We start from the raw sequence: 23556 nt of genomic DNA, 5'->3' as shown, positions 1-23556 counted from the left end.
GTTACATTCAACCAAGCCGATTATTTTTCAAGTGATATGATATTAACAAGAAATGACTAAATGATTTGGAGACCGAATGAAACTCTAATTAATGGATTTCAAAGGCATCAATAGAACCCGAAAAGGAAAATCCTTTTTATTCAAAACTCACACTCGCAAGACAACAAAGGAATCAAAATGCAATCTTAAGAAGAAAAAAAAAAAGTAGTGCCTAGATTGGCATCTACCTTTCAAGCCAAAACTCAAACTAGAGTTATTGTTGGATAAATAAAATTTCCAACACTTTTTACTAAACAAATTAAACTAATCAAAACCCATGATCATGTCACTGCCTAAGCTCCCCACAATCCTCTCAAAATTGGTCTTCTTCTTCCTCTCTGGCTCTGATGCCTTGTCATGTGAAGAATCCCACGATGATGCAGGCAATATGACTTGTTCGTGTTGAGCATTGGCAATCCTCTTAAGCCTTTTCTCATCAATTCCAAATGCAGCTGCAAATTCTGGCCCTCTCAATCTCTGCATCAATGAGTTCTTACCCACCAAGAACTGTTGATGATTCCTCCTTGCTGATGTTGTGAAGCCAAAGAACTCAAAATGGCCATTTGTTGAAGCAATTTGGCAGAAAGGGAAGTACCTTGGCACCCAAAATACGTCCCCTTCTCGTACTCTGGCATTCATTGCTAAAGTCCCATTTGGATACACAATTTGGATCATGCCGGTCCCTTTCAACACTACTCCATACTCTATTGCTGATGGATTAACATGAGGTGCCATCATGGATCCCTACATTATAAAAAAAAAACATATATAACAGGTAAGAGGATTTTAATGCAAAGAAAGAGATCGACTACACCATGATGTTGAATTATGTGAGGGTCATTACCGGAGATAGATTGACAAGGTAAACGCCATTGCCAGATTGTTCTAGAGGAGAATAATCAGTCGAATCCACATTCTTGCTCCATCCATAATGGTTCTTGAAATTGGGATTGTTCTTGTAGAGATTGTACACTGACGGAGCTTTATGATGATGATTGATAACTTTTTCTCTGTTTACTAAATTAAACAAAAATTTCCTCAATGACCATGTTGATTTCTCCTCTTTTGGGCTAGCTTCTTCCCCAAAATTCACAATCCTCTTCAAGTGAGCTAGTTTTTGGGCTGGTTCTTGGGCCAAGAATTCGGACCACATATTTTTGTGATGAGAACCAGATATATGCACAATTGGACCAGAAGTTTGCCTGGTAAAAAACGTATGTAATTCTTCTGGCGAGACCTGCCATGTTACATAATATTAACTCAATTTTTTCCACTGATAAATGTTGTAAGAAATGGTAAAACTACTTACATTAAGAGCAGTTGCTAATGTGTTATGATCAAATCCAGCAAGGACGGATGCAGGATGAGTTCCACCGCCAATGAAGAAAGACTGTAAAATGTTTCAACATTACAAAAAGTTTTGGGAAGAAAAGAAAGACATTAAAAGACCAATTTTTCAGAAACTAGCTTAGGGTACCTGGAAAGCATGCCATCCCATGGATTCTGAGGTAATATCAATACTACAAATGATGCGAAGTCTCTGATTTTCAAGTCTATTCTCCAAATAGAAAGCTGATCCAGCAGGAATTGTGTACACATCTCCATGCTTTAAATGCCTTTCCACTAATTCACCGCTATAGATGTGTCCAACTCTTGCTTCCCCTGTATTCATTTCATCAAAAAATGAATATTCTAGCTCGTTAAAGGAAAGGATTTAACCTTTTTAACACTATCCTTATACTTCAAAATGTAGTAACATACAATCTGTCCTATTATTTTCCAAGTTACTGATCCGAGAAGATACTCATTTAAACATTAGAAGTTAAATTTTTTTTTTTAAATCTAGTGAAAGCGAAGATAAAGTTGAATTACCATGGTGAACAAAGAGGATAAGATTGGAATCAAGGTATTGAGGGATGAAGAGACTATTTGGTTCCATGGAGATGAAACCAATATGCATTGGACTATGTAGAAATGAATCCCTTCGATAGCCACCCTTCACCATTCTCATAGACCCTGCATCAGTTTGCACAACATTATGTAACTTACGTAACACGAACCATTTTTCTCCTTGTGTCGTTTGCTCGCTTTCTTCCTCTTCATAGGCACTAACAGAGGACACAAGTCCAGAGAAAAGTACCAGCACTAGAAGCAACAATGTCCTTCTATCTTTCATTTTAACTCGGAACCAAAAAAAGCTACCAGTAGTTTTAATTTGTAAGTTTAGTTTTTGGTTTACTTATGACTTGGGTGCAGATTGTAACGATTTATATAAGATAGAATGGTGAGATTTGAGAGGAATTGTTGTCAACCATGCAAAAATTTCAGGATTTCTGATGTGGAATGAACGTTGAGATCTTGAAAAATAATCGGTGAACCAAAGAAAAATCATTTGTTGAAGATTGTAATACACAATAAAATGATGTAATGAAATAGGAATTTTGATGACCATTTCAAAGGGTTTCTCTAGCGAAACAAAAGGAAGGGCTCAATATTTACAATTAGCAATTCACAATAAACTTACAAAATAATTTACTACATTACAATATCAACAAGTACTTAAAAGCCAATTAATGTGACTATTTATCGTAATTTGTGGGTTGATCAAGTAAAAAAATGACAAATGCAATTTGTTCTAAAGTATTATGCAGCATATCTGAATTATATCCATGACAAAATACCCCAAAAGGAAAAAAAAAAAAAACTTGCTACCTAGATGTCCAGACTAGTTTGCCCCTTCTAAAATACTAGTAGATATTTTATTTAATTAGTTATGTAAATATCTTCCTTTTTTTCAAAAAAATAAATTATTTCCATCCTCCCCCATTGTCAATTTTTCCAAGTCAGGTTTGCAAATTGAAGGCTATACTACTAAAATTCATATGATTATTATCAGCAAATAGGTATTTGAATGAATGACGGAAATGGAATGGAGAAATAATTAAAAGTTATTTGGGAGAGTATTTGGAGAAATAATTAAAAGTTATTAGGGAGAGTACTTTAGAGATTACAGAAGATATTAAGGATAATATCATAAAAAGTTTTTGACAAAGGAAAAATATTTATGAAGTACAACCCAATTTCTGACTGATTTTAATTTATAAATACTTTTTATGTTTACCAAACAAGTAAATAAGCAAAAAATATCAATATTTCTAAGCTAATTTGACCAGCTTATAATTTTGTTTTGGTTAAATTCTGTTTTAATTAGGTAGGACGTGTCTTAGTCAAAGCTCAAAACCGACCAAAATATGCTTATTGACTCTTGTTGAGTCGTAATGTCGTATAATAACTTTAAAATAAAACGTTATTTATGAGAGTAAATTAGTAAAAGAGATGAGCAAATGAAACTGGACCTTTTAATTTGTTGATCACTTGAATTGTACGTTAATTTATTTGATTCAGAAAAAGATTAATTGCATGTCTAACTCCAACGGAACACTAATGCCCTGTTTATATAGGGTCCCAAAACTATATGCTTGTCAAGTGAAATGCTAATTGAAGGACAGTATCATGTTTTTCATAGATCAACGCCTCTTTGGATTCCGAAAAAACAGTGACAAAACGGAATCACTTTGTTTCAAATGACATGAGACCGATGAGAATTAGTATGTTGGATGCTCCTCTCTTTGGTACCACCAGAGTTGAGAAATGTTACAATCTAGTCTCAAAATATCTTATTAGTATATGCTGTAAAATTTACGCACAGAATTACCTTTGGCTTTTAATATATGAAGACGATTTTTGAATGATGGAGGATTTACTGTTATGAGCAAATGTATAAGAACTGCATTGCAGCATTAATTCAAATACGATAAGTAAAATTGACGTTGAAGCTTTGTTGATGAAGTTTAAACCACGATAGAATCCATGTCAAGGAAACCAATCCGTCTTATTCACAACTCAGAAGCGCAATGTGTACAAGACGCCAAGGAAACAAACTCAGACTGAATAACAGGGGAAGTAAAAAAAAAATGTAAAGTAACAAAATTGGCTTCGAGCTTTGGTGCCATAATTCAACTAGACCAACGACGCACTAGAATTTCCAAAAACTAATAAGAACCAATGTTCATCCTCATAGGAGAATCTGACGATGATGAAGGCAAGATGACTTGTTCATGTTGTGCATTGGCAATCCTGTTAAGCCTTTTCTCACTGATTCCAAATGCAGCAGCAAATTCTGGCCCTCTCAAGCTTTGCATCAATGAGTTCCTGCCCACCAAGAATTGTGGATGGTTCCTCCTTGCTGATGTAGTGAAACCGAAGAACTCAAGCGGGCCATTTGATGAAGCAATTTGGCAGAAGGGAAAGTACCTTGGCACCCAAAAAACGTCCCCTTCTCGTACTCTTGCATTCATTGCTAAAGTCCCATTTGGATACACAATTTGGATCCTTCCAGTCCCTTTCAACACTACTCCGTACTCTATTGCTCTTGGATTAACATGAGGTGCCATCATGGATCCCTACATTTATCAAGAATAGAAACATACAATAAGTTATGCGATTTGAGACTATTGGACCAAAGGTCACCACTTATATGAGGCAAGATGATTTACCTGAGATAGATTGACAAGATAAACGCCATTGCCTGATTGTTGTAGAGGAGAATAATCAGACTCATCCAATGACTTGCTCCATCCGTAATTGTTCTTGAAATCAGGATTCCTGTTGTTGAGATTGTACGATGATGGAGCTTCATGATTCACTCTCTTGACAACATCTTTTCTGTGTAGTAAAGTACACAAAAATTTCCTCAATGACCATGTTGATTCTTCCTCTTTTGGGCTAACTTCTTCCTCTAAATTCACAATCCTCTTCAAGTGAGCTAATTTTTGGTGGGGTTCTTGGGAAACAAATTCAGTCCAAATGTTTGTGTGATGAGAATCAGATATATGCACAATTGGCCCGGAAGATTGCCTGGTCAAGAACGTTCTTACTTCTGCTGTCGAAACCTGCAGTTTTACATAATTTTGGTTCAGTTAATTTCCCCCACTGTTAAATGTAGCAAGAAATATTAAGTTCCCTTGAATACTCACATTAAGAGCAGTTGATAATGCGGTATGATCGAATCCAGCAAGAATGGATGTAGGATGAGTTCCACCGCCAATGAAGAAAGACTGCAAAGGTGTTTTGAGTTATAATGTATTAGGAAGAAAATAGCACAATTTTGCTGAGAAATTAGCTTAGGCATACCTGGAATGCATGCCATCCCATGGATTCTGAGGTAATACCGATACTACAAATTATGCGAAGTCTCTGGTTTTCATTTCTATTCTCCAAATAGAAAGCTGATCCAGCAGGAATCGTGTACACGTCTCCCTGCTTCAAACTCCTTACTGCTAATTCATCCCTATAGATGTGTCCAACTCTTGCTTCCCCTGTATTCATTTCATAGAAAATGAAAATGACTTATGATATACACTGACAAAATCAATGAATTCTTATACATATTGAAGTTAAAGAATGGAATGAAAGAGAGAAAATGAATTTTACCATGGTGAACAAAGAGGACAAGATCGGAATCGAGGTACTGAGGGATAAATAGGCTACTGGGTTCCATGGAGATGAAACCAATATGCATTGGACTATGGAGATGCGAACCCCCACGATAGCCACCCTTCACCATTCTCATAGACCCTGCATCAGTTTTCACAACATTATGTAACTGACGCAACAAAAACCATTTTTCTCCTTGTGTCCTTTGATCGTTTTCTTCCTCTTCATAAGCACCAACAAAGGACACAAGTGCTGAGAAAAGTACCAGCACTAGAAGCAACAGTATCCTTCTATCTCCCATTTCAACTCCGTACAGAAAAATGCTTTAATTTGTAAGTTTTTTTAATGATTAGTGTTGGTTCACTTATGACTTAACTGCAGAGTTTAGCGATTTATATAGAGGGAATGCTGAGATTTAAATGGAATTGTTGTCAACCATGCAAGAATTTTAGGCTGTCTGGTGTGTTATAAACGTTAAGATCCTGAAAAAAGAAATTAGTTTGAAATAAAGAAACATCATTTTTCAAAGCTTGTATACAGAGCCAAATGTTGTGAAACTGCAATTTGATGACCACTTCAAAGGCCTAATTTAGCGCAATTTAAAAAATGGATTTAAGAATGTATATTTTATAAATAATAAAAAAGCAGTTTTTGTGGCGATGAAATGTTTGCTGCAACATAATGTTTTACCCCTTTTAAGGCATTCACAACTTATCTTTTCTAGCCACTAAAGCCTTTAAACTAAATCTAACAACTTTAAGTGGATTTTTCAATAGTTCTGTTTTTGTCATACACATATTCCAACTTTTAAATAAAAATAAAAATTTAAACAAAATAGTGATGAACAATTAAGGGCTTGTTAAAGACAAGTTATTTTAACATAAAACAAATTCTTGGATTGATCAAATATCAAACTAGAAAGTAAATGCCAAGAACTAAATCATATCATATATCATCATATCATCATATATTATATTATAAGTGGGAAGCCTCTATGTCAAAAGTTGAATTACAAAAATGTCCTTATAATATCATAATATTTATGGACAAAAATGTAAATATACATTAAATATTAATAAAAACTGTTGTATTTTCTATTAAACACTATTATATTACATATTTATGAACAAAAATATAAATACACATTAATTATAATAAATATCCTAATATATTTTTAATAATAATATTAATATTCTAAAAATGGAGAACTCACAATCTATGACATGAATTAATATAGATACAATGAATATTTGTACAATTGGATGATATCCTATTAAATGACAAAAGGAAATCAAAAAGTTTGGCAACAGTTAAAATGACCCTTAAGTGTTCCTTAGTTACTCCTACCTGCAAAGTTATAAAAAATTTCAGATGAATTATATTCATAAAATTATATTAAATGCTAAGTTATTGCTTCAATAAATACTTACTATGGAAGTTTGCAATCGTTTAAACTTTTGATTTTCTTCTGTTATAATTAGCACAAACTAATGATGAATTACATACTTGGTAAATTAATTTATATATATAAAATATATATTCATAAATAATAATTAATATCCATAATAATAATGAATTAAAAGTTAGTTTACCATTTTATCCTTGAAGTAAAAGCAAATATTCATTTGAATAACTTTTGTTTACATAAGAAAATATAACAAAATTCATTAGCCCCTCAAATTCAATGAATCCAAATACTATATATGCTTTCTGAAAATGCTTATTGCCACAATTTTATTTATCTCTTTCACCTTTTCCTTCACTACGTGTTTAGAGGAACAAAAACGTTTGGTGAGGGTGAAGACGACATTGAGTCACATGTGTATAAGTTCCCTGAATTATTTTACTCATTAAATTTTGTTTCTTTCATCTTCCATAGAGTCTTTTTACATTCTTCATTTATATTAATATTAAATTTCTTAATTTTTACTGGTTGTACATAGGTATATTTTATCTTCTCCATAATAATTATTATGGTCAATCTTTTCATATTCTTTAAAATACTCTTCATAAGGTGTGTTTGTCCCATTATTCCATTTGCCTTCTTTCGGTTAGATTTCTCCTCCAAGAAGAGTCTACTTCAGGTAAATCTATTCCAATTGATTTAGCTATAAATATTTACCACTTTTTGTATTATTGCTAAACTAGCAATATATTCACTTCTTTTAGTATAATATGTATTTCTGAAAAGCTTATGTTGTAATAAAACTCAAATTCAGATAGAAGTAATTGTCCGTGAAATCCTTTGCATATTTGAACTTTGGAGTGTGGATATGGACTATGTTTGGAGCACACAGGTTCACATTTGACTATGTGTGTTTGTGTAGTTTAAAATTGTATGGAATACACGTGCAAAGCATGTGTCCAGGGACTAGTATTATTATAAGTGAGAAACTCCTAACCTCAAAGTTGAATTACTATTTTTCCCTTATCTTACTCCTAAAATAAATTAAATATTAAGTAATAGTTATATTGAAATTCATGCATCAACCAAGATCTTAATGCAATCATATATTCATGTACCTTGACTTAATGCAAGATCTTAAATGTGGGTAATGAAGAGTCTAATAACCTTTAATTTTAATTTGTAAGATTAGTGAGTGTAATGAAGAGTCTATCAAAGACACTCACACAACATTATTTATATTTCTTTCTTTCATCCAAATTTGTGCTCATTTTCCATTCTTCATTAGGTTAGTCTACATCATTTGTAAATTTTTCATTACCAATTTGTAATTGTAAGAATTCTTACTATTCATTTATTTGTATTCTTTAAAATCCTATGCATATTCATCTTCTTTTTGTTGAGAAATATGTAAATTATCATAGTTACAAAATGAATATTCTCCAATATGAAGTTGTAAGTGAATTTTTATTTTTCATATCTCCATCTTTTTGAGTTTTTAAATATAACTTCGTAATTGATTACTATATTTTTATATTATCATTTCTTCTATCTTTAGGATATAAATATAATCAAGCTAATCCCAATTTATATTTATAATTAATTGTTTTGAGGGTAAGCATGTTAAATCCCGCAGAATATTTTCACAACTAGACCCGTAAAAGAGTAAGTCTTTGATAAAGATTTATAGTTATGTATTTTTCGTTGTTTGATAATCATTTATCTTTTTAAAACAACATGTTTGTACTTTTTCCTTTTTATATGTAATCTCAAACGTTTATAAAATTCATGTACTTAACTATTACAAGAGGTACAAAAATTAGTGCACAAATAAAAATAAAATAAAAAATAATGTAAAGTAAAAATTAGTGCAAATGTTACATTGTATTTTATTATATTAGAATTCATATTTAATTTTTTATATACATATTCTTTAATATATAGTTCAAGAAATATAGTGTATCTGTATTTTTAACATAGTCATGCTTTCTTTTCTGTTTATTTTTTTTATGATTTTAGTTTTTTTATGCAGATGAAACATTTTGTCTATAGCAAGTCGACTTCTAACAAAATGTAATTCAATTAATATGACAATAGTTTTGTCTATATATTTTAATGTGGTGTCTTTTATTATGGATGTCATGTCTTTATTTACTTTTCTTTCTTTTCCGTTTGAACTTATAATGTTTTCAATAAATTTAATGTTACACCACCTAGACATTTTTGTAATATTTTTCTTTCTAAGTATCTTTTTTATAGCCAAATTCTTTTTTGATTATTAAAACTTACATTTAGTAATTAAAATATATAAATTCCTCTGATATAATAAAAGATTTTTTTTCATGAAGCTTTTAAAATATCAAACCTCCAATATCTGATAAAAGATTTTCATGCTATATTTTGTGAAAAGTTATATTCTTATGTCAAATTTACATATAAAAGGACTTAACTTTGAACTTAGCGATGATATATGTATGCTCCACTATGATATATTTACTTATATAAATTAACTTTTCTAATATCAATTAGGGGATAAACGTTCAATGCAGGTTCCGAGGACTAGTTACTATAAAGGCAATGAACTAGACTAGAAAATAAGAGTGCAAAAGATTAAAGGTATACCATGAAACTTTAAGAGTTATATATAAAACTAATATATGTGTAATTATGTTTTTAATACATATTTTTATAGTCTGTTTGGTTCGGGTTCTTAATTATTTTTGTCTAAAATTAAAATCAAAATCAAAACCAAATCAAACTAAAAATATACTACTCCCTCTGTCCCATTTTATATGAAGTACTTTGACTCGGCACGAAGTTTAAGAAAGGAAGGAAGACTTTTAAAACTTGTGGTCCAAAATGAATGATAGAAATTTGTGTGGCTGTAAATCATTTCATTAAGGGTAAAATAGATATTTTATAGCTAAATTGTTACTTAAAATAGAAATGTGTCATTCTTTTTAGGACTGACTAAAAAGGAAAGTAAGTCATATAAATTGGGACAGAGGGAGTATAATTTTTTCTTTTGGTTCGATTTCCCATGAACACTCCTATTTGGTACATTTAGTGGCAAGATATACAATACTCTCTCCGTCCATTTTTAGTTGTCATGTTGCGTTTTTCAAAAGTTTATTTGACTAATTTTCAAAATTAAATTAAATTACATTAATTTGATATTTTAAACAAAAAAAAGTAGATATTAAAAAATTGTATGAAAAATACTATAAATTGTAATTTTTTGCATATCAATATGATGAAAAAATACACTGTAAAATGTTAGTCAAAGTTCTTAATGTTTGATTCTAAAAAAAGGAATCCATGACAATTAAATGTGGATGAAGGGAATACTTCTGGCAGCGACTGGATACACCATTTCTATGAGGAGTATTTATGTCACCACTGGACGGAGGGTGTAACAACTCCAATTATTTCACAATAGAAACATTCAAATATTATAATCACTAAACTCGAAGTTATAAGGGAAAATGAAACTAACAAAGAAAACTATTGTAGGAGATAACTAGAACAGAGATGAGAAGCATAGACTCAAAAAAAGGAGATGAGAGGACAAGACATTTTTTTCTCAACAATTTACATAATCCCTAAATCACATATCACTACCCTTTTTGATGGAATCGTTTCATGCCCACTACTCAATCCGAATCCCAAATTAATCTGGCCCTATTGCTCGTTCTCGGCCCAATATCTCTTGTCAGCCCAATAACAACTTGTATGACATTAGTATCTACATTGGGCTGGACTTGGTTCATAACAGAGGGAGTACTTTTGGCAGCGACGCTATATGATTGTATCACCACCAAAGGCTTTTGCGTGGCAACCTATTGACTTCTGGTGACGATTTCTGGTTGCCATAAAAGGTCTGATTTCCTGTAGTAAGCTATATGCATTTCTCTCCCCTTTTAGTTTCACAATTTCTGGCTTCCCGAAAAAAATCCTTCTGAAAAATTTGGCAAAATAAATCAAGATTTTTGGAGTAGAGTTCTTTTTTTAAAAAAAAGTTGCAGGAGACAAACTCTATACTGACATTACTGAGGATGATGTTTAGCTGCATTTATTAGTTTTTTCTCACTTCCTATAGTGACCATGTATGGATAATGATATTAGCTTGACCATATAGAAAACTTTATAGGTTTTACCAGTACAACCCAAATAAATAAATGATCATATGCCTGAAAGCTAAAAACAGAAACTTGTGTAATGAAAAAAAATGGTCAATTTTTCTTGGGAATTTGGAGCTAGAATCAGTTAAAATTTGAATTTTGTTAATGAGGCTCAAACCACAAACAGAAACTATGTGTCAAAAAAACAATCCGTCTTATTCACAACTCAAAAGGGCAGTGCGTCAATTAAATTAAAGGAAAACAGAAAAGAAAAAATGAAGTTTGAAAAGTTGGCTTCGAGCTTATGCCATAACTCAACTAGACCATCTAGATACTAGAATTTCCAACTAAACTAATAAAAACCCAAGTTCATCTCCATAGGAGAATCCGACCATGATGAGGGCAAGATAACTTGTTCACTTTGCGCGTTGGCAATCCTCTTTAGCCTTTCCTCATCAATTCCAAATGAAGCTGCAAATTCTGGCCCGCTCAAGCTCTGCATCAATGAGTTCCTACCCACCAAGAACTGTGGATGGTTCCTCCTTGCTGATGTACTGAAGCCGAAGAACTCAAATGGTCCATTCGATGAAGCAATTTGGCAGAAGGGGAAGTACCTTGGCACCCAAAAAACGTCCCCTTCTCGTACTCTGGCATTCATAGCTAAAGTCCCATTGGGATACACAATTTGGATCCTTCCGGTTCCTTTCAACACTACTCCATACTCTATTGCTCTTGGATTAACATGAGGTGCCATCATGGATCCCTACATTAACCAAGAAACATAGATAAAACAAGCGAGCAAGAAGGAAAATCTGTGATCCGTGATCTAAAATATATAATGATTGGGTCATTACCGAAGTTAGATTGACAAGATAGACACCATTGCCGGATTGTTCTAAAGGAGAATAATCAGACTCATCCAATGCCTTGCTCCATCCATAGTCATTCTCGAAATCAGGATTCCTGTTGTAGAGATTGTACGTTGATGGAGCTTTGCCATTTACTCTCTTGACAACGTCTTCCCTGTTTAATAGATTAAACAGAAATTTCCTCAATGACCATGTTGATACTTCCTCTTTGGGGTTAGATTCCTCCCCAAAATTCACAATCCTCTTCAAGTGAGCTAGTTTCTGATGGGGTTCTTGGGCTAAGAATTTGGACCAAATGTTTAACTGTTGAGAATTAGATAAATGCACGATTGGCCCGGAAGTTTGCCTGATCAAGAACGTCTTTAATTCTGCTGTCGATACCTGCCATTTTACATTATCTTGACTCAATTTTTTCCACTGGAAAATATCGAGGATAAATAAATAAATTCCTCGAATACTTACATTAAGAGCAGTTGATAATGTGGTATGATCGAATCCAGCAAGAATAGATGTATGAACTCCACCGCCAATGAAGAACGACTGAAAATAATTACAATTTACATGAGTTACTACAAAGTTTTGGGAAGAAAATTAGGACATTATACCTAAGACAAGAAATGGATTAAAGACCATTTTGTCGAAAAATTAGCTTTGGATACCTGGAAAGCATTCCATCCCATGGATTCTGAGGAAATACCAATACTACAAATTATGCGAAGTCTCTGGTTTTCATTACTATTCTCCAAATAGAAAGCTGATCCAGCAGGAATTGTGTACACATCTCCCTCTTTCAAACTCCTTTCCGCTAATTCATCTCTATAGATGTTTCCGATTGTCGCTTCCCCTGTATTCATTTCATAAAAAATGAATATTCTGGCTCGTTAAAGCAAAGAATTTAACTTTTTACACTATTTGAACACTTCAAAATGTAGTAGCAGATAATAATCTTTCTTATTATTTTCCATGTCACTGATTCCACTTTAAGTGAAAATTAAACTAGCTTGTGAAAGCGAAGATGAAGTTTAATTAATTACCTTGATGAACAAAGAGGAGAAGATCGGAATCAAGATACTGAGGGATGAAGAGGCTATTTGGTTCCATGGAGATGAAACCAATATGCATTGGACTATGGAGAAATGAACCCGCTCGATAGCCACCCTTCACTATTCTCATAGATCCAGCATCAGTTTTCACAACATTATGTAACTGACGTAACAAGAACCATTTTTCTCCTTGTGTCCTTTGCTCGCTTTTTTCCTCTTCATATTCATAGGCACCAACAAAGGACACTAGTGCTGTGAGAAGTACCAACACTAGAAGCAGCAATGTCCTACTATTTCCCATTTTCAAATTGTTACACTAAAGCAAGTTGTCTTTAATCTGTTTGGTACGATGGAGATGAAGGATCTGTTGTTGTTTATATAGAGGGAATGGTGAGATTTTAAAGGGAGTTGTTGTCAACCAAGCAAAATTACTAGGCTTTTCTTGTCTACTTAACGTTTAGATCCTAAAAAATATTTGTTGAAGCTTGTATACTGAACCAAATGATGTAGTCAAATTTGATGACCAATTCAAAGAGCTACTGATCTAGCGCACTAAAAAAATGTATTTAATTTTGTGTAAATACTAAGTTTTACCCTTGTATTATGGTTTTCAATAAACGTTTAGCACAAACAATTCATAAAAAAACTTATGCTACTTTGCCATTCTACTTATATATAAGAGTGAGTTTATGATGGGACATTTGAATGTCCCATCATAAACTCCCTATATAATATAATATAATAAATTATTTACAAATGACTTAAAATATTTAATATTTAAAATTCTACCATAAAATAGGTTGACTCTCAAAATTCTATCCGGGTCACATATATTGAGACAGAAAAATGACATATATCATTTTACAATTACCAAAAAAGTATTAAAAATAATAATAATTAACAACTTAAAATATCTGGAAGACATTTTAAAAGGGTTAATTTTGTAATTTTATCCATATCACATAAATTAGGAAGTTATTTGAAAGTTACATAAAAATATTATAAATCACAATAATTAATAACTTAAAAAAAATTATTTAAAAAAAGTGCAAATTTGGATGACTCTTCAAATTTCATTTGTGTCACATAAATTGAGACAACAAAAATAGCATATATTGCGTCCATTTTAATTTATTTGTCTTAATTTTTTTTTATATTTACAAATTGCGTAAAAATACTATAAATCATGATAATTGACAACATAAAATATGCTTTGAAAAAGATACAAAAAATTGCACTGATTCTTGAAGTTAATCTATCGTAAAAATACTATAAATCATGATAATTGACAACATAAAATATTTTTAAAAAATATAGATATAAAAATTTTTGATTGATTCTTGAAATTAATCTATCGTTAAAATTTATGTATAAAATACAATAAATCGTGATAATTGACAACTTAAAATATTTATTAAAATGCACAAAAAAAGAAATTGACTGATTCTTAAAATTAACCTATCAATGTCACATAAAATGAGACAAAAGTAGTAATATGTATTATTTAATGTCAAATTACTGAAAACTACGTAAAATGTATTGTAAATCTTAACAATTAACAACATTTGATTAACTCTTGAAATTTTATCTATGCTACATACATTGAGACAAGTGGAGTAATATATATTAAGTATTTACAAATTACGTAAAAATATTATAAGTTACATTATTAACAGCTTAAAATATTTAAAAATCATATTAAATTTAAATAACTCACTATATTTTATCTGTGTCACATACATTAGGACAAAAAATAATAGTTATTGGGCCCGTGCGTAAGAGAGTTTATGCCCAAGTATAATATATAATATTCAATGACTCTCCAAATTTCATTTGTGTCACATAAATTGAGACAACAAAAATAACATATATTGGGTCCATTTTAATTTATTTGTCTTATTTTTTAAAATTTTTTATATTTAAAAATTGCGTAAAAATACTATAAATCATGATAATTGACAACATAAAATATGTTTTGAAAAAGATACAAAAAATTCCATTGATTCTTGAAGTTAATCTATCGTAAAAATACTATAAATCATGATAATTGACAACATAAAATATTTCAAAAATAAATACATTTAAAAAAATTCGATTGATTCTTGAAATTAATCTATCATTAAAAATTACGTATAAAATACAATTAATCGTGATAATTGACAACTTAAAATATTTATTAAAAAAACAGAAAAAAAAATTGACTGATTCTTAAAATTAAATTGTGATAATTGACAACATAAAATTGTTCAAAAATGTTTTATGTGGGTAGTCTTATTGTGCCTTGAATAACGTCAAAGAAAGTACAGGTTTGTGATAAAAAAACTTATTCCTTTATCCACGCAAACAATCGCTTCAAAAACTTCGTTATTAGCCCCAAAACATACCATTTATGTTATTGGGCCCGTGCATAGCACAGGCAACAAAATCTAGTACTAATAATACAATTTTGTCAGGAGACATAGAGACTTTAATTTATCTGAACAAACAGAAAAATATTTGTCACACAAACAAATTTGAGCTCATGAAGTCTTATTTTTACACATTTTTTTTTATAAAAAAAAAAAAGTTTATCTAGGAATGGTCACTCCTCTCCTATATCAAATTCCAAACGCAAAATCAAAACCCACTTTGGGTTCTAACAGAGATAATTGAAATCTCAAAATTATAAATGTAATCGAGTCACCGGCAAAAAGAAATCAGCAAGATGTCCGATTAACTTCCAAATCAGGAGAATGCGAAAACACAAAGTTCGAACCTAATATATGAATGACAAAATGCAGTAAAATACTCGGTTAGCATATTTGAAGGACACTAATGAGAATTGACGCATCTTGGTTTTTAGGGTCAAAATTTTGGTTAATTCGATTCAACATGACTTAAGTCAAAGCTAACTGACATATCATATTTTTTTATTATTATATATATGAACTGTTGGATTCGGTTACCATTAGAGAAAAATGTATTGTAGTAATAAAAGGGGTTCAAACTTCAAACTTTGATTTAAGTCACATGTGAAAATCTTGCAAAAGTGTCGATGGAACTATTTTAGGAATAAGCTTAAATATTTTTGAGAAATTCATGTTAAAAATATGAGATTAAAATTACAAGATGATATTTTGTTTTGTTTGTGGTCTAGAGCAGGAACCACTAGAACATTTGTTCTTTTGTTGTCCTAGGTGTATCCAGTAATTTGGCCCGAATCAATGAGATTCTTGAACTTATATGTATACATCATGATCTGGTTTATTTGGGAAGTTAGAAATAACGTGGTGTTGTATGTAGAATGCTTCTTTTATTATTGTGTCAAGTCCATAATTACTGTCGGAAACAACATATCTAGACTACCGGAATTTCATCTTACTAATGGTAAAAGAGTTCGAACCATGAACACAATCATGTCAAAAAAACAATCCGTCTTATTCACAACTCAAAAGGGCAATGTGTCTTAGCTTGTGTCCAACAAGACTACCGAGGAAACAAAATCAGATTGCATCAAGGGAAAACAGAAAAAAGAAGAACAAAACAAAGTTCAAAAACTGGCATCGCGCTTTCATGCCATAACTCAACTCCAACTAAGCTAATCAAAATTCATAAATTGCCTTGTCACCAGGTGTAGGCGATGATGATGGCAAGATGACTTGTTCATGTTGAGCATTAGTAATCCTTTTCAGCCTTTTCTCGCCAATTCCAAATGCAGCTGCAAATTCTGGCCCTCTCAATCTCTGCATCAATGAGTTCTTACCCACCAAGAACTGTTGATGGTTCCTCCTTGCTGATGTAGTGAAGCCGAAGAACTCAAAATGGCCATTTGTCGAAGCAATTTGGCAGAAGGGAAAGTACCTTGGCACCCAAAAAACGTCCCCTTCTCGTACTCTAGCATTCATTGCTAAAGTCCCATTTGGATACACAATTTGGATCCTGCCAGTCCCTTTCAACACTACTCCGTACTCTATTGCTCTTGGATTAACATGAGGTGCCATCATGGATCCCTTCATTTACAAGACAAAAAAGAACATACAAGTTACTGTACTTGGACATGTCTAGTAACTATAGTAGCCTGATGCAAATGTAAATTTAAGTCGGTGTGTGCAAGTGGTCATTACCGAAGATAGATTGACGAGGTAAACGCCATTGCCAGATATTTGTAGAGGAGAATAATCAGACTCATCCACATTCTTGCTCCATCCATATTCGTTCTTGAAATCAGGCTTCCTGTTGTAGAGATTGTACGATGATGGAGCTTCATGATTCATTCTCTTGACAAAACCTTTTCTGCTTAGTAAAGTACACAAAAATTTCCTCAATGACCATGTTGATTCCTCCTCTTTGGGGCTAGCTTCTTCCGCGGAATTCACAATCCTTTTCAAGTGAGCTAGTTTCTTGTGGCATTCTTGGGCAATGAAATTGGTCCAAATGTTTGTGTCATGAGAACCAGATAAATGTACAATTGGTCCGGAAGTTTGTCTGGTCAAGAAAGTTTTTAATTCTGCTGTTGAGACCTGTCATTTTACATAATATTAACTCACCTTCTTCTTTTTTTCCACTGATAAATGTTGTAAGAAATGGTAAATTTATTTGAACACTTACGTTAAGAGCAGTTGATAATGTGGTATGATCGAATCCAGCAAGAACGGATGCAGGATGAATTCCACCTCCAATGAAGAAAGACTGCAAAATAGTTACCCGGAAGATTTGGGAAGAAAAAGGACGTTAAACTAAAGAGAAATACATTAATTGATCAATTTTTTGAGAATGTGACTTGGGGTACCTGGAAAGCATGCCATCCCATGGATTCTGAGGTAATACCAATACTACAAATTATGCGAAGTCTCTGGTTTTCATTTCTATTCTCCAAATAAAAAGCTGATCCAGCCGGAATTGTGTACACATCTCCCTGCTTCAAACTCCTTTCCGCTAATTCATCTCTATAGATGTGTCCAACTCTCGCTTCCCCTGTATTCATTTCATAAAAAAATGAATATTCTTGCTCGTTAAAGGTAAACTCTTTAAAATATCTAGTGAAAGCAAAGACAACTTTTAATTAATTACCATGGTGAACAAAAATGACAAGATCGGAATCAAGATACTGAGGGATGAACAGACTATTGGGTTCCATGGAGATGAAACCAATATGCATTGGACTATGGAGAAATGAACCCGCTCGATAGCCACCCTTCACCATTCTCATAGACCCTGCATCAGTTTTCACAACATTATGTAACTGACGTAACATGAACCATTTTTCTCCTTGTGTCCTTTGCTCACTTTTTTCCTCTTCATATTCGTAGGCGCCTACAGAGGCCACTAGCGCAGAGAAAAGTACAACCACTAGAAGCAACAGTGTCCCTCTATTTCCCATTGTCAACTCGTTACACAAAAGCAAGTTTTCTAATCTTTTTTTTTTTTAATTTAATCAGTTTTGGTTTACTGTTGTACTAACTGTTGGGATTGTGGTTTATATTGAGTGAATACTGAGATTTGAGGGGAATTGTTGTCAACCATTAATGATTTTTAGGCTCTTCTGGTGTACTATAAACGTCGAGATCCTGAAAAATATACTATGTTGAATTAAAAAAAGAAAAATATTTGTGGAAACTTGTATATGTAACCAAATGAATTAGAGAAATTGCAATTTGATGACCATTTTAAATACAATAAAAGAAATGATCTAAGGTATAATGTAAATACACTCATTTTAATTAATCAATTAACACTAATTTATTATTTTAATTCTCTTAATAATTTAATTTTGTTTAAACAAATCTTAGAGAGTTCACCTAGCTGGCTAGCTCAACTCTGTTCTAAGTCAACTCTCTAATAAAACAAAAGCTTTCTTTTGATTCAACTCACGGCCATGGCGCAAAATAGCAGCTGCCGGAAGAGACCTAATATCCTTATCACCGGAACTCCAGGCACAGGGAAGACGACTACGGCGGCTGCTCTGGCTGAGGTGATGGAGCTCCGCCACATCAACGTCGGTGATTTCGCTAATGAGGAAAACTTGACGAACGGCTGGGATGACACCTTCGATTCCTACTACATCAACGAAGATCTCGTAAGTCTTTATACATTTTCCTTACCCAAGCTCTAACAGGTCAAACCTATCTAAGTTTTAGGTAGATTTCATAATTTTGACTTTTTTTTACCAATTACTCTATTTTTGTTCAAGTTTTGAGAATTTATGGTCCCTAACCTAGAAGTTGCTGCAATGATTGTTAAGGAAGTTTTAAATTTAATGGACTCAAACAGTTAAACATTCAATAGGTGAGATTTAAGGATTAGATAGCAGTATTAATTTGAATTTTGTTTAAGTTGTGCTCTTCAGAGTACAACATATTTAGTATGGGAATAAAATGGAACTGAATTGAGTCGAATGGATACTGTATTCACATAGATATACCCAACTAAGTTGATTCGGGATTGAGGTATAGTTGATTGATCAATTGATTTGTACTCTTCAAAGCGGTTTTAACTTAGGATGATCAAGTGATGGAATTTGAGTTTTATATGGTGATTGTGTTGTTTCTCTACCCTGCATTTCGTGAGCTTTTATTCAATTACGATAGGAAGGCAGGCCTGCAGGGAAGAGAACTTTTTTATTCTATAGTTACAGTCAGAAGTTTTTGTATACCAAATTTTCCTATTTCCAGGTCTCGATTGAGGAAGTTAGTTTCCTTTGAATATTAAGTAGCATGATGTTGCTTATCCAGGTATGTGATGCTCTTGAAAACTTGATGGAAGAAGGAGGAAACATCGTTGATCATCACGCCTGTGACTTCTTTCCAAAGTGTTGTTTTGATCGTGTGGTGGTACTTCAAATTGACAGTTCTGTCTTGTATGATCGGTTCATTAAGAGGTACTCTTATCAATTGATCCTTACTTTTCGGTTTGTATGCATCTCTAGTATCGCCCTATTAAATGTCTAGACTGTTTGACTGTCCCAGAGGTTACTCCGATCATAAACTTGCTAGTAATACTGAATGTCAAATCTTTCAAGTTTTGTTGGAAGAGGTAAAAGAGAACTATCCAGATGATATTGTGATCATACTAAAAAGTGCTTCTCTGGAAGATATTACCAAAAATGTGGAGACGCTGACCAGTTGGATTAGTAATTGGAGTCCTGTCGTATGACTAAAGTATCAAAACAGATGTATCATAGCATATTAAGGCTCACTTTTATGTGCGTATAATAAATGTTAGGCTATGTGTACCTAAGCTTAAACGCAGAACATATCACGGCTGAATGCAGGCTTGACCAATACTTTTGTGAGACTATCAGCTAATAGATCTGCAGCATGGACATAGATAACCTGAAGTAGGGATAATTCTTGGTATATGTTTTTCAAATAATTTCAGTAACCTAAGAAATACCACCTCAGTTATAACTGAAATTTTTAAATTTTCTTATAATAACTAATACTAACAGAGTTCAAACAAAGAACAAAATCATGTCAAAAAAACAATCCGTCTTATTCACAACTCAAAAGGGCAATATGTCTTGTGTGCAACAAGACTACCGAGGAAACAGAATCAGATCGCATGAAAGAAAAAACAGACAAGAGGAAAAAAAAACCTAAGTTCCAAAACTGGCTTCGAGCTTTCATGTCATAACTCAACTAGACCATGTCACCAGGAGTAGATGATGATGATGGCAAAATGACTTGTTCATGCTGAGCAGTAGTAATCCTTTTAAGCCTTTTCTCACCAATTCCAAATGCAGCTGCAAATTCTGGCCCTCTCAAACTCTGCATTAATGAGTTCCTACCCACCAAGAACTGTGGATGGTTCCTCCTTGCTGATGTAGTGAAGCCGAAGAACTCAAATGGGCCATTCGTTGAAGCAATTTGGCAGAACGGGAAGTACCTTGGCACCCAAAAAACATCCCCTTCTCGTACTCTTGCATTCATGGCTAAAGTCCCATTCGGATACACAATTTGAATCCTGCCAGTCCCTTTCAACACTACTCCATACTCTATTGCTGTTGGATTAACATGAGGTGCCATCATGGATCCCTACATTTACAAGTAAAAGATATATGAAATGTGTAAGCAAGATTAGAAGTATACAAGTTGCTATATATACATGGACCAGGTTAACTATGATTTTCTTTCACGCGTGGAGATTTGAGTTAATGCATGCAAATGATCATTACCGGAGATAGATTGACGATATAAACTCCATGGCCAGATTGTTTTAGAGGAGAATAATCAGACTCGTCCAACTTCTTGGTCCACCCATAGTCATTCTTGAAATCGGTATTCCTGTTGTAGAGACTGCACGCTGATGGAGCTCTGTGACCCATTCTCTTGACAACGTCTTCTCTGTTTAATAAAGTAAAAAGAATTTTCCTCAATGACCATGTTGATTGCTCCTGTTTGGAGTAAGTTTCTTCTTCGAAATTCATAATTCTCTTCAAGTGAGCTAGTTTTTGGTGGGGTTCTTGGGCCAAGAACTCGGACCACATATTTGTGTGATGAGAATCAGATAGATGCACGATTGGACCGGAAGTTTGCCTGGTCAAGAATGTCTTTAACTCTTCTGTTGAGACCTGCCATTTTACATAATATTAACTCACCTTCTTTTTTTTCCTCTGATAAATGTTGTAAGAACTGGTAAATTCATTCGAACACTTACATTAAGAGCAGTTGATAATGTGGTATGATCGAATCCAGCAAGAACGGATGTAGGATGAGTTCCTCCGCCAATGAAGAAAGACTGCAGAATATTATCACAACTTACAAAGTTTTGTAAAGAAAGGAATATCGATAAACAAGAAATGGAATTTGACTTAGGGTACCTGGAAAGCATGCCATCCCATGGATTCTGAGGTAATATCAATACTACAAATTATGCGAAGTCTCTGGTTTTCATTTCTATTCTCCAAATAGAAAGCTGATCCAGCAGGAATCGTGTACACGTCTCCCTGCTTTAAACTCCTTTCTGCTAATTCATCCCTATAAATGTGTCCAATTCTTGCTTCCCCTGCATTCAGTTGATAGAAAATGAAAAACTCTGGTTTGTAGTTTAATTTTATACGATGTCAAGTGAATTTTACCATGGTGAACAAAGAGTACAAGATCGGAATCAAGATATTGAGGGATGAAGAGACTATTTGGTTCCATGGAGATGAAACCAATATGCATTGGACTATGGAGAAATGAATCCCTTCGATAGCCACCCTTCACCATTCTCATAGAGCCTGCATCAGTTTTCACAACATTATGTAACTGACGTAACAAGAACCATTTTTCTCCTTGTGTCCTTTGCTCACTTTTTTCCTCTTCATATTCGTAGGCGCCTACAGAGGCCACTAGCGCAGAGAAAAGTACAACCACTAGAAGCAACAGTGTCCCTCTATTTCCCATTGTCAACTCGTTACACAAAAGCAAGTTTTCTTTAATCAGTTTGGTACAATGGAGATGAAGGATCAGTAGTTGTTTATATAGAGGGAATAGTGAGATTTGATGGAGTTGTTGTCAACCATGCATGCTTTTTAGCCTTTTTTTTCTGGTTTATTATAAACGTTCAGATCCTGAAAAATGTATACTGAACCCAAAAAAATAAAAATCATTTGGCGACAGAACCAAATTATCATTTTAGCGAAAATGCAATTTGATGACTATTTCAAAGGGCTTATCTAAGAGAAACGATTTTATGTTTGCACATAATAAGTCAGACAGAATAACATTGATATACTGGAAACATCTTAAAGCTAGGAACATTATGCCTTACCCTTCTTATTATATCATTATTATGTCTACCTCTTTTGGATTTTCATACTATAATAATGAACATGCTAATTTATCTTATTTTCTTTTAGAATTAAATTTGTTGAGATTAAGTTTCTTGTAGCAGTGAACAGGTTTATTGCCAGTTTATGGGTCACTTGGTGAAACATATCTTTGGGCAAACAGTCTCTGGTCTTGCCATACCTAACTAATGAACTGGGCCAATAAAAGACCCAAAATGAATCATTGGGACATAAGCCCATAATAATCTGACCCGACAGTAAACTGCTAGAGATTTATAATAGGGTTATATATTCCCACAAATATCTCTATTTTGTACTAGTAGTCTTTAATTTTTGCCTCTCCGAATTATGGATCTTTAATTTTTACCTCTCACAGCCAACAATGAGCTTATAGTGGACACCTCAACATTAAGTAAATCAATCAAAAAAATATAGATGATTTATATTTACGCGTATATGAACGACTAATTTTAATAAATTAACATAAAAAGGATTGTCCTTTAAAGATAACATAAAAAAGAAATATTTTATGTGATTGCACGAGCAGTGTGAAAAGCCATTGTGTCATTTTGATGATGTAACAATGCAATGAAGGATCATCCAAACACTTTTTATAAGTGGTCAAAACCTAAAAAGTAAAAAGTAAAAAAATGTCGACTGATAGAAGAGACAAATAAATCTAAAAGATGACCACGGAAGGAAAAATACGTTCACGGAGGATCCAATAAATTCGGATTTATATATTTTTGTATCGCATGATTATATTTATTTTTGAAATGATACTTTTAATATTATTTTTTTTTATTCTAAAATTTTTAATCAAAAATAAAAA

The 23556-nt window shown here is 32.9% G+C and overlaps 2 protein-coding genes across 7 annotated transcripts; one reads left to right on the top strand and one right to left on the bottom strand.

Moving 5' to 3' along the window:
• Window positions 1-229: 229 nt before the first annotated feature.
• Window positions 230-22359, bottom strand: LOC125873416 (vicilin-like seed storage protein At2g28490). Of its 6 annotated transcripts, none has more exons than XM_049554353.1 (6): window positions 22029-22359; window positions 21771-21955; window positions 21608-21688; window positions 21126-21521; window positions 20669-20985; window positions 230-466 (listed from the first exon to the last, which is right to left on the bottom strand). In XM_049554353.1, the coding sequence occupies exons 1-6, from the start codon at window positions 22336-22338 to the stop codon at window positions 304-306; spliced, it is 1452 nt and encodes a 483-aa protein (XP_049410310.1). In that variant the 5' UTR covers window positions 22339-22359; the 3' UTR covers window positions 230-303. The 6 variants fall into 6 exon arrangements, with proteins under 6 accessions (XP_049410310.1, XP_049410311.1, XP_049410312.1 ...); XM_049554354.1 differs by lacking the exons at window positions 20669-20985; window positions 21126-21521; window positions 21608-21688; window positions 21771-21955; window positions 22029-22359 and adding exons at window positions 4354-4502; window positions 4596-4991; window positions 5076-5156; window positions 5233-5417; window positions 5533-5882 and having other exon boundaries at window positions 230-634; XM_049554357.1 differs by lacking the exon at window positions 230-466 and adding an exon at window positions 3970-4353 and having other exon boundaries at window positions 20837-20985.
• On the top strand, window positions 18778-20353 carry LOC125873417 (adenylate kinase isoenzyme 6 homolog). The gene is made up of 3 exons (XM_049554359.1): window positions 18778-19028; window positions 19684-19829; window positions 19918-20353. The coding sequence occupies exons 1-3, from the start codon at window positions 18828-18830 to the stop codon at window positions 20102-20104; spliced, it is 534 nt and encodes a 177-aa protein (XP_049410316.1). The 5' UTR covers window positions 18778-18827; the 3' UTR covers window positions 20105-20353.
• Window positions 22360-23556: the final 1197 nt, after the last annotated feature.

This window comes from Solanum stenotomum, chromosome 8, assembly GCF_019186545.1.
Source record: "Solanum stenotomum isolate F172 chromosome 8, ASM1918654v1, whole genome shotgun sequence".
Lineage (NCBI taxonomy): Eukaryota > Viridiplantae > Streptophyta > Magnoliopsida > Solanales > Solanaceae > Solanum > Solanum stenotomum.
This window is presented reverse-complemented; position numbering and strand designations above follow the sequence as displayed.